This window comes from Cyprinus carpio, chromosome B7 (genome assembly GCF_018340385.1).
Source record: "Cyprinus carpio isolate SPL01 chromosome B7, ASM1834038v1, whole genome shotgun sequence".
In the NCBI taxonomy this organism is placed as follows: Eukaryota; Metazoa; Chordata; class Actinopteri; order Cypriniformes; family Cyprinidae; genus Cyprinus; species Cyprinus carpio.
The window spans coordinates 17,623,782-17,635,952 of record NC_056603.1 but is presented as its reverse complement, the minus strand read 5'-3'; the positions used below and the strand labels follow the sequence as shown (position 1 = coordinate 17,635,952).

Sequence of the window (12,171 nt, the reverse complement as noted above, 5' to 3'; positions counted from 1 at the left end):
CCCCCAATCAGATGACAGCAGAAGAAGCTTGTCTGGTGAGAATGGAGGAGTGGCGATGCCCAGGTTACCCTCTTGTTGCCCCCAGCACTCTCCTTGCAGTGGGCCATCTTCAGGGCACCTCTCCATGGGGCACACCCACTCAGGGTGCATGCAGGCTGGGACGACACAGCAGTCTGGCTCCCAGCACTCCCATGGTCACTCGCACCACTTCCACCATCACCACCACACCACCCCGGTCCCTTCTTCCTTAGCCTTCCCAGAGTCCAGCTGCCCTCTGGAGAGGCCCACTGCCATCCCTGCGCCCTGTGGAGGGGTGAGCAGCAGTAACCAGTACCATGACCAGGTACCTTAATAACCGCATAACAGCTTCTTGAGAACCTTGTATTGTCAGTGTTAAAAAAGGCGAGGATATTATAAGCTTCTGTAGGGGTTGATACTGAAACCCATTTTCTTGTTGTCTTTGTTCATTGTGTGTATGAATTAAACCCTTTTTGCTTCATAAATTGAGGGGGGGAACTATTTTGCTACATAAATTGAGGGGGGAAAATCAAAATAATATGTTGACTGTTTGAATCATAATGTCCGTATTGTTGACAACACCGTCTGTTTTTCATTTCACACATGGTTTGCATTTAACAGCATATGTTTTTGTTTGGAATTAGTTACGATTCTGCCTTCTTGAAATACTAAATCACCCTTCATGTTTTGATGATGAAAAGGAAAGCACCTTTATGAAAAAAATCATTTTTCTGGAGCTGAGCTTTTCCACCAGGAATTTTGTTTGAGGCCATCCTCTCAGTGTTGTTGAATAATTCACACTGAGCTAATTGTCTTGGCTGCTGAATTCTATTATTTACCAGCATAGAGAAGTGAAGTCATGTTGTGCATGAGCTTGTGTGTGGTGAAAAGAGAAAGTTGTGTATTTTTGGTCATGTATGCCGTGAACCTTTGTCTCAGTGTATGCTGGGCTAACAAAGTTGTTTATATGCGAAATGCATTTGGCAAAAGTCTGTGGCCTTTGATTATGGGGCAATGAGCAGTAAGTGCCGTTAGCTATTCATCAGATATGCGCAGACAGGAGATGTAGAGTGAAGCGAGGTGATGTCAGGTATGTTTTATACATACAAGTGTGTGAAGGATTAGGTTTGGGGTGAATGCCCTCATTTTGAAAGGAATTTAATACTGTTTTGGTTGTTATGCGTATCATTTCTTTGACTAGTGTCATTTTGTCACCTGATATGTGCCTTTTTTTGAAGTATGTGGAAGTTATTATTTTATGAGATATGCAGCTCATTATTGAACAAACCCCTAAACCTAGGTATTAAACCGTTCAGGCAGTTGACTAAAACAAGACTGCAAACAAATCAACTGCAAGATAAGAGACATGTGGAATCTCACATGATCTGAATATGTGCCTGTCTGCTGCAGACATAACTTTGCACATATTAAGTGTTGTTAGAGATGTTGGTCATTCTGTAGCTTCCAAACTTTTTCCAGAGCCCTGTCCCATAAAGCTATTACAGTAGCTTCCTTATAATCAGAGGTGGAGCAGAAGAGCAGTAGCACATCATTTCAGGGTTGTCAAAGTTGTCAGAAGCAGCAGGAGCAAAACAGCATTCTTGCATGACAAACTGACAACTGCTTATCAAGCTAAATATGGGGCTCAACTTGAATGATCCTCTTCAACTACCACAGTTACATTCTTGCCTTCCATATATTCACACACATTATTTTCCAGATATTATGGTGTGCCACCACATTAAAAATCACTTATAAAAAGTTTATCTAATAAGTTAATCTCAGACAGTGATTTAGTTTCACTGAAGAAGCAGCTATTGCACTCCAGTGGCATTTTATCAAAATTTTATTGGAACAGCTCAAATTGTTGAAAACAATCAATATTTATTTTAGTCTGGTACAAGCAGTCACCAGCACATCATGTTTTCATGTGGGGAGACTAAATGTAAATAATAAAAATATAAATAACTTAAAGGGATAGATTGATGAAAATTGTCATTAATTTCTCACCCTCGTGTTGTTCCAAACTCGTAAGACATCTTCGGAACACAAATTAAGATATTTTTGATGAAATCCGAGAGCTCTCTGACCCTCCATAGACAGCAGTACAACTGAAATGTTCCCAGGCCCAGAAATGTAGTAAGGACCAGGGGTCTGAACCGGTTCAAGGAGTGAAAACGAAAACCGGAAAAGTACTAAATTTTGACAGAAACAGAAACGAAATCAAATGTTGGTATGATATCGTGCTGGCGCCTCACGCACACAGACACAGCATATTTATGCGACATTGCAGCCTGTTCATTATCGAAATAAAATACAGTTAAAGAAACAAATAAAAAGTTACACTGCTTTGTTGTACAATCTGTTGCATTCAGCAAGCACTGCCTCACTGTGCTGATATAGCCGATGTGAAGGATGATGTTTTACGTCGATGAAAGTACTAAGACTAGCCTATAATAAATAATATTTTAGCATCCAGATCATGAATATGTAAACTTTTAGATTCATGCCGAATGAAAGAGGTAGGCATCAGTTTCATTAATTTTTTTTAGGATTGACGTTTTTATAGCCTAAACGCATAGCCTTAACTTTAGAGGATTTGTTGTGGAGAGAAACTAATATCTGTGTTTAATAAGTGTTAATACCAGACCTTCTCCTTATTATATATATATATATAAATAATGTTATTAACCGGTAGTAACAGAGGAGTGTAGGAACAGAAGCGTTAAAATATTGTGTCTGCTCGGAGTGAACCGATTGAATTTTTTTTCCATTTTCAAGCTCTGGTAAGGACATCGGTAAAATAGTCCATGAGACATCAGTTGTTCAGTATGAAAAAATTCTGCTCCAGTTAGGTTAAGCAAAAAAGTAAGTTTATAATTGGGTGCGTAGATTCAATTAATAGAAGAAAAATACAAAAAGCCAAGGCAAAAAAATCTGCACACCAAACAAAGAGCAAAGTTCAAGGTCCTTGGAACAGTTTATTCCTGAGGATTTACATGGAAGTGACAACAAAAACTAAAGTGCACAAACAAAAAAAAACAAAAATATAATATAAACACAAAAAAAAAACAAAAAGATAAAGACCCATCAGGACTATCTTCAGTGACCATAATTTAACTAAGACACAAGAATACTTTTTGTGCACAAACAAAAATAACAAATTTATTCAACAATTTATCCAAAATATGTGATTTGGAGGAGAAGAATCGTTGAATGAAGTCGTTATTTTGGTTTCCTTTGTACATCAAAAATATCTTAATTTGTGTTTTGAAGATAAACAAAGGTCTTATGGTTTTGGAACGACATGAGGGTGAGTAATAAATGATAATTTTCATTTTTGGGTGAATTATCCCTTTAATATATTGAAAAATAAAAAATATTATTGATGATTAGGATAATGATAATATTTAGTAATAAAATACTATTTTATTCTGTAACAAAATATGCAAGGCTATAGCAGGTAGACCACATGTTCAGATGTGAAATACTTCTCTGACTACTACAAACAACCCCAAAGCAACATTCTGACAACCATTTATATTTCTTTAAAGTCAGTTCATCAGCCATATGCTAATGCACCAGATGTCTTTGTTCAAAAACATCATGTTTGTTGCTGGATTAACTGCTGGTTTCTATTTTCCTGCTTCTCTCTCTGTCTCAGCAGACTCTGCCGGTGGATCTCAGTAGCAGTGCACTGCGTAGCAGTGGATCCAGCAGCACAGGGTTCCACGGCACATCGGCCTTCGATCCCTGCTGTCCAGGCTCCGCCTCCCGGCCCCCTGCTTACGTTTCCCAGGCTGCACCTGGACCCAGCCAGCAGACTGTGGCTGACTCATTCAGCTCAGCCATAGTGGCCCAGCCTCAGCCCCAGCCTCCTCAGCTCTCTTCCTGCAGGCACTACATGCATCCCCCTTGTACGCACTTTTACAGTAATATTTTAATCATGTTAATCCAAAATTAATGATAATTAAGGTGTGAAATGTTTCATTTAAAAAAATAAAATAAAATAAAAAAGTTTCTGCTGTCATGTATAACAGTGCCTCTGAAAACAAAAATGTAATTTATAATTATTTATTTTGTTCATATAATTGGAAAGTCACAACAGATCATTTCAGTTATTTTTCCTATATAAATGTTCACATTTATTTAAAAAAAAATAGTGTGCCGCATTGTTCTAAATCATTGAGTTTAATGGATTTAAAGGTTAGATAATTTTCCCCTGAAAAATAAAAATGATAGTAGTCAGATAAATAAAGGCCAGTCATGTTAAAATAATGGTTATTGTATTGACTCCAGTTGACCAATATACAAATTGACTAATATAAAATAAATGTATTTACAGAATCAAATAAAGACCATAGAACAATGATTCAGCCTGGACCTGAGAAATTCGAACTGTTAAACCCCAAATTTATTAGATATTCTAAAAATAAGGCAGTAAAATAAAATGGATATGAGATTATTCCTTTTTATTTTATTGTGTGCGAGTGAGAATGTGAAGATGCTGAGATGCTGGCGCCTGTGCTTTATGGTAATTAGATGAAACACCTGATGTTTAATGTGTTAAGTGCTGCAGGTAGTGTGCCCAGCAGTCCCACTTAATTGCCGATTCTGCTCACAATAGCGTTGTGTGGAATATAAATGAGCGTGGCAGGGCTCCCTGGTGGGCCTGAATTTAGTGGAGTAATTGCCACTCACAGCTCACTGGAGCACCTGTTTGCACATTCTCCCGTTTTCTCTCGCTATATTTATCTCCTGTATCTCGCGGCCATACTTTTTCTTTGTTTTCCCTTTACTTTCTTCCTCTTTCCCTTCTGAGTGTCAAATCCTTAGCAAACAGTTAAACTCATCTGCTCCAGGGTAATCATACTTACGTGGACAGTATCCAGACCATCCTGAGTTTCCATGAACCTCTTTCAATCCTCCCAGTAATTACCATTAAACACAGTTAGTTGTTTTCGATGCACTTTTTGACTTGTCTGGACATTTTGAATCATTCAGTAAGAAAAGAACAGGAAAGGGGATGAATTTCTGTCATTTATACTAACTTTTCTGCTTTTCTCCTACAGACGGCCCACTTCCGCGCCCCTTGCACCACCAGTCCTCCTCTTCCTGTCCTCACTCCCACAGCAATGCTCCTCCCCCTCAACAGCCACCTCCACAGGGTGACTATGTCATCCCACACCCCGTTCTCCCCTTCCACACCCCACTGCCTTCTCACGCCCCGGGCCACGCGGTGCCCCCAGCTGCTCCACCCTCCCTGCCTTCCCACCATCTACCAGGCTCCAGTGCCCCTCTGCCGCAGCATCTTCCCCCTGAGCACCAGGCGCTGCAACACCACCTGCCCGTACTTGGCCCAAACCCTGTCCAGAGGCTCCACCAGCATGACATACTGCAGAGAATGGAGGTTCAGAGACGCAGAATGATGCAGCACCCGACGTGAGTTGCTGTGGAGCTCTGTTTCATGATGTTTGTGTACAAGTCTCTAATGCTCATCCAGACTACATTTATTTGTTCAGAAATAAAATCAGAAATAAAATAAAAACAGTAATATTGTGTAATATACATTATTTTTTTTTTTTTACTGTTTTAATATGTAATTTATGCCTGTAATGGCAAAGCCTAAGCTTTATGTATTAAGAAGAACTCTTTCATTAAGGTGCTTTATGTTAATGCCCCTGCAAACAGTGTCAGGTTTTAGTCTTTTTTTCTGTCATAACGTTTATTCCTCGTTCCTTAGCGAGCACATGAGAGACCCCCGCCGCATCCCCATAGAATGCACCCTAACTACGGTCACGGACATCACATTCACGTCCCTCAAACTATGTCATCGCATCCTCGGCAGGCTGACCAGAGGACCGCATGGTAGAGTACATTAAATAGTAGATGGTTTGACAACTGCCAGCGTGGCAGCCATGGGTTCCCTCATGAATTTCCAGTTGATTTTTACAATTTCAATTTTGGATTTATCATTAAAATAAGGTGTGTGGTTAACGTTGCTTGACAAGACTTGAAGGAATAGTTCACCCAAAAATGAAATTTTTGTCATCATTTACTCATCCTCATGTCATTCCAAACCTCTACAAGTTTCTTTCTTATGTTGAATATAAAAGAAGATATTTTGAAGAACTGAACAGTTGTTGGTCCCCATTGATTTCCACAATAGGGAAATAAATACTACAGTCAAATACTAGTCAGTAAGGACCATCAACTGTTTGATTACCAGAATTCTTCAAAATATCTTTGACATGAGGGTAAGTAAATGATGACAAAATGTTCATTTTTGTGTGAACTGTTCCTTTAAGTACATGAATAGGAACATACATGTTAGTTCTTCAAAACGTGTTTTAAATATGCCTGAGTAATTATCATCAAATGTCAAAACATACCTAATAATAATAATCAAAATCCTCTAATTTAAAAACCAATTAGTAATTCCTGAGGGAGTTTGTGGTGAATTAGCCTTGAAATTGACATCATGACTGCCTATCTCTATAATGTCAGGTTCTGTTAGTCATGATGTTGGTGTTTAAACTGTTGTTTAACATGCTGGTTTGGGTCTTCTTGCTGTTTTAGGGAGCTGGGCATCGAGGCTGGTGTTACTGTAGCTCCTTACCCTTCAGGACACCTACATCCGCATCTGCCTCACTATCACCCTCCACCCAGACTGCACCATTTCCCTATACAGCTGATGGTGAGTTGCTACTCCTCTCCTTCAGCTGAAATATATGCATTCATTAGCATGAATAAAAAAGCCCTGATTTGCTCTCAGGTATGGCACAGATTAATGGCGGCGGCCTCGAGCCGTGTATCCGCAGCATCTGTTATTTCAGGTGCATGAATTATGCATTGCAGGTTATAATGCAAGCTCATTAGACATTTGAAGTGTGAAATTTGAATTTAATATATTTGAATCATATGGAGTGACACATGCGTGTGAATAATTTCTAATGCCTCATAAATATTGCATCCCAAATTACGAGAGTTGTTTGATAAAATAGTTGCATTCTCTTTTCTTTCTGTTTCTCTCCTGCTTGGTGCCGTCACTAATTTTATGTCTCTGTTTTCCATAGCACACTGGATCAATGCCTGAAGTGACATATCCACATATTCGCTACATCTCCTCCAGAATGACATTTGGCCGCACATATGAGGTAAGAACTGGAATGTGGACCAGAATTATTAGTGATCCAAACTTGCTTCTTCAATTCCTGAAGAATGCATGGAAATAATTTTTGGAGTTCATTAACTAATTTAATATTACTAATGACGTACCAGAAGCTGTTAAAAGGGTAAAGCTAATAATAAAGTTTCTGTGTGTGTGTGTGTGTGAGAGAGAGAGAGAGAGATGTAATTTGAAGAAATTCCCCCTTTGCATGTGAAAAGCTCTGAGCCCATTTTTGGCTCTGCTCACTCATAAGCTGAGTTGTTATTGTCTACAGCAGTGGTTCTCAACCCGCGGCCCGTCACGAATTCAAATGCGGCCCACCATGCTGAACACAATTAAAAAAAATAACTTTGTTTTTTAGTTTTTACATTTATTTTAAAATGTACTAAAGAAATATAAGCTATAGCCTAATGTTTTTATGTAAAATTATTTTGTTTTTCATATATCATTTTCAGACATGAGCAGACCTACATAACGTTCTGCATTTAACGAACACATACAAGCGCGCACTTTGTCAGAATTCAATTCAAATAGTCATCAACAGCCATTAGTTCGGTAAAATTGAGCATCAGAATGGACAAATTTGTTTTTAAGGGAGAAAAAAGAAATGTGGAAAATGCCAGCGAATGAACACATACAAACAAGAATAGTCACAGTATCAGCAGTGAAGGAGAGAGCTGGATTTTCGGTTTACCCCGCAACTCACTTGAAGAAGTTCAGGCAAATGGAAACACTCATATGCAGCAAACATCCTTAATTTCAGAAATGTGGCAAAACATCTCTGGAGAGAACCTCATATTATTAAATCCGAAAGTGCTTTTCATATTTGGATCAACATAGGCTTCATTTGTGAATGCAAATTTTCTGCAATGTCACGCGTCAAGTCATGCTCATACAGACTGTATCTTAAAATCGCAACTTCATTGTGCTGTTACTCCTTTCGAGCCGAATTTCACAAAATTGGTCAGCTCCTGACAGCATCAGGTGTTTTATTTATGGGGAGTAGATTATTTATTTATTTCAATGATTGCAATCGATTAGATATCATAATATTTAGGCTATAATATTATAAATCAGGTTGGTTTGTATTGGTGACGTAATATGTAAATGATATGCGTGCGGCCCGCGAGACTTGCCCTTGGACCATAGTGCGGCCCGCTGGGAAAAAAAAGGTTGAGAAGCACTGGTCTACAGTATCATTTTAAACTCCCCCATCCTTCAATAACAGCCTCTTTGTACAGCCTGCATTACATTGTGATGGATCCACAGAACAATACACTCCGCACAGTCTGTTGAAAACAAAAATAAAACTTTAAATCACATCTAACCGTGGGATTCTTCAGAAAGATCCACAGAACATCAGCTGCTCACAGACGTTCCCATTAATGGGATTAGTTATTGTTAGTCCTTCTGGTGTTCTGTTCTTTTTACCAAAAATTTGTCATGATGTAACCTATTTATAAGCACTTGTAACCAGTTGTGTGTTTTAACAGGATCTGCTGCATTTAGAAGAGCGACTGGGGACTGTGAACCGAGGGGCCTCTCAGGTTACCATAGAGAGGTGCACCTATCCACACAAATACAAAAAGGTGAGAACACGTTCACTTACAAACATCAGTGTTTTACTGAGGTGGTCAAAATAAAGTCCCGTTTGGTGATAATGGACCAGCAGTCTGCAAAAAGACTCTTGAGGATATTATATATAGGGGCTTCCTGTTAGACACACACACAAAAAAAACTTAACCAGGAGCCACAATAATCAGATCTTTTGTGTCATCAGATACATCCTCACCCAGTCCTTTTATTGCCAAAAGCTGCATAGTGTAGACATTTGAAATGTCACTGATATGTAGCAAAAGGTTCCTGAATAACAGTAATCTAAAACCCTGCCGCCCTAATACAGGGTGCTGGAGAGAGACACTGAGGAACAGTTAGCACCTGAAGCATGGGCATCTGTTGGGAAAAATATGCACTCAACCTCAATCTCGGTGAGAAAAAATGTGAACAAATAGTTTGGGATAACATGTTTTAGCTCACATATTGTGTAGATGTTAACGGGGGCAGGAATAGTCAACAATGGCCTAGTCAATCTAGTTGAGGAGCACACTGACAATGTGTGTGTCTTTTTTTTTTTTATTGAAAATATATAATGTGCAATGTCTGAAGTTTAGGTTTTGTTGCTGCTTGTTCCTGCTCGACGTGTTGTTTAAATGATCAGCACGCAGTTCATAATAAAAATAGACTGTTGCTGTATGTTTATGTAACATGCTATGCTGCTCTTGTGTGGTTATTTTTGTATCACCAGCATCAACCGCAGCACTACTTACTAAAATATACCATGTTAAAAACATTCATATCAACTATGTATTTGGGGGAAAGAAGACACAGGAAGAGCTATTATGTGTTGCTCGCCAGTTTATTTGAATTTAGGTGCAGTGATTCTACTTATAATGGCTGTTACGCTTCTTTCTCGTGCACAGAGAAAGCTGCATGGTAAGCAAGAGGAAGAGGAAGGTGCGGAGGAAGACACAGAGGAGAAGTGCACCATCTGTCTGTCTATACTGGAAGAAGGGGAGGATGTCAGGTAAACACTTGACTTGCTTTTTTCCATCAGTACTAGAGAATTTATTGTATTTATTTATTGTATGTAGTCTATGTTGTATGTCTGATAATGTAGTTTATAAAATCATTTAATTATATTTATGTGTGTGTGTGTGTGTGTGTGTGTGTGTGTGTGTGTGTGTGTGTGTGTGTGTGTGTGTGTGTGTGTGTGTGTGACTCTGAACCACAAAACTAGTCTTAAGTCGCTGGGGTATATATTAATAAACAAAAAAAAAAAAAAAACCACTTAATGGTCAAAAATAAACTAAAATTTTTTTTATGCCAAAAATCAGTAGGATATTAAGTAAAGATCATGTTCCATGAAGATATTTTGTAAATTTCCTACCATAAATATTTCAAAACTTAATTTTTGATTAGTAATATGCATTGCTAAGAACTTCATTTGGGGAACTTTAAAGGCAATTTTCTCAGTATTTAGAATTTTTTGGGGAACTTTCAGATTCCAGATATTCAAATTAGTTGTATCTCGGCCTCAAATTTTTTTTTTATTTAATGTGCTACTCTCCAGGGTTATAATTTGATCTGTTAGGCACTCATCATCAGTCATGAATACTTTCTCTTTATGTTCTGTGCTGCCCTCTTCTGCTGGAACATGTAAATTACTCTGCATAGGTCAATGTGTTTTTAACCGTTCTGCTAATGGTATAAATGCCTTATTTCATTGTGTTTGAACATCAGTTGATTTTTATTTGATTTTTTTGCAGGCGCCTTCCATGTATGCACCTCTTCCATCAACTGTGTGTAGACCAGTGGCTCCTCACTAACAAGAAATGCCCCATCTGCAGAGTGGACATCGAGGCTCAGTTATCTCCAGAGAGTTGATGCTATTTTTCTTGCAACCCTTTTGTTGGACATTTATCTGTTTTCATTTTCGTCAGTAACGCATTCAACCAAAGATGGCATGAAATACCTGCGCAACTATGGGAAATAAGAAAAACAACAATCCACAAAAAAAGCATCGAGCCTAGTGTGCCAGCTATCATGTAGTACCAGTACAGCTCGAAATAACATCTTCATTAAGGGTTTTGAATTGTATTGTATTTATAAAGGGTTTATGTAGCTTTTGTTTTCATAAGTGTCATTGTATTTTATTTTTGCATGGTTCCTTGCAATGCATTTCTTTGCACATATAATGAAATAGGCCTCATAAGGCCTGAGAACTTGCAGGCGAGGATTGCTGCTCTAGTAAAGAAGCATTTTTACATACCTGATGCCTTGCTTTACTGGAATAGATTGTCAGCCTCCATTTTAAAACATTGCAGGACTCAATTTATTGATCAGTATATTGATTAGTTTTATGTTCTAGACAATGTGATCTGAAATAGATTTTTTTTAAGTGAATCATCAAGACATTCCTTAATTAGGAAACAAGATCATGGTTAAGAGATCAGCTGCTGTACCAGTGTTCACCCTCACACCAGTTCACTCTCAACACGGGAACCTGGGCTGGAGCCCGTTCCATTTCACTTCGGCTCATTACCAGTGCTCACTCAGTTCGGGAAGTTCGTTTAGAAAAGCATATGGAAATGCTTCTTGTCCGTTTCATTTTACAGTTATATGCATTCGATCCTGAACTGATGGAATTGAAATGAATTCAGCTCCAGCCCTGATGAGAACCAACTGCACACTTCGGCTCCTGGAACGTTCACACGGTTGTGTTCCATCAGTCCCCTCTCAGCACCTCAATCTAACGTCACATGTAACGCACTTCACCTCATGTATTTTCAAAGAGAAAATGAATGTCACCTCTCTGTATTCTGATTGTTGTTTTTATAGTACAATGAAGTTTTTGATCGAGCAATTGAGAAAGTGTAATTCCTCAGACGAGCTCCACATGTCGACTTGGTCGTGTGAGGAAGACGGGCCTGAAGAAACAGCTGGGAAACAGAATATTTATTGTTTCATCAGGGTCTCCTAGCCTTCTTCATTTATCTCTCTCAATAACCTAGAAAGTGACTCTTGTTAGCTTATTATTCCTTGTCAGATATTGTCATTAACATTTGTTCTGCAACTGTGCAGCAAACAGTTTTCCCCTTTTTGTTTTTCTTTCTTTTTTTTTTCTTTTGCTGCTTTGAAATCCTAACACTAATATTAGTCTCAACTAGCTAACTTGCATATACTTGCACATGAGAGACAAAAGACAGGAGTGCTGTGAGAATGAGAGTGTGCTGAGGCTGTGTATTTCCACACTGATTGCCGACTTTTGAGGAAAAACTGTAATAATTTTGAATGGAGTGTTGGAATGCAGTACTTAATGGCAGGCGTCCATGCATTCATAGACTTAATGGCCCCAGGATGATGTTCCATGGGATTGATATTAGTTTTAAAATAATGAAATTAATAAAGTTAGGTAACTCTTT

At 38.5% G+C, this 12,171-nt stretch overlaps 1 protein-coding gene across 5 annotated transcripts in view; it reads left to right on the top strand.

Moving 5' to 3' along the window:
- rnf111 (ring finger protein 111) overlaps positions 1 to 12,171 on the top strand; it is a 38,305-nt gene extending 26,134 nt beyond the window's left edge. The window contains exons 6-15 of one of the 5 annotated variants that reach the window (XM_042727623.1): positions 12 to 343; positions 3,683 to 3,935; positions 5,091 to 5,460; positions 5,761 to 5,886; positions 6,598 to 6,715; positions 7,095 to 7,175; positions 8,683 to 8,778; positions 9,091 to 9,177; positions 9,670 to 9,773; positions 10,516 to 12,171. In XM_042727623.1, the coding sequence (XP_042583557.1) occupies positions 12 to 343; positions 3,683 to 3,935; positions 5,091 to 5,460; positions 5,761 to 5,886; positions 6,598 to 6,715; positions 7,095 to 7,175; positions 8,683 to 8,778; positions 9,091 to 9,177; positions 9,670 to 9,773; positions 10,516 to 10,633 (1,685 nt within the window). In that variant the 3' untranslated portion in view covers positions 10,634 to 12,171. Of the gene's footprint in view, positions 1 to 11; positions 344 to 3,682; positions 3,936 to 5,090; positions 5,462 to 5,760; positions 5,887 to 6,597; positions 6,716 to 7,094; positions 7,176 to 8,682; positions 8,779 to 9,090; positions 9,178 to 9,669; positions 9,774 to 10,515 lie in introns of all 5 variants that reach the window. The other 4 variants (XM_042727621.1, XM_042727620.1, XM_042727622.1 and 1 more) reach the window with 4 other exon arrangements.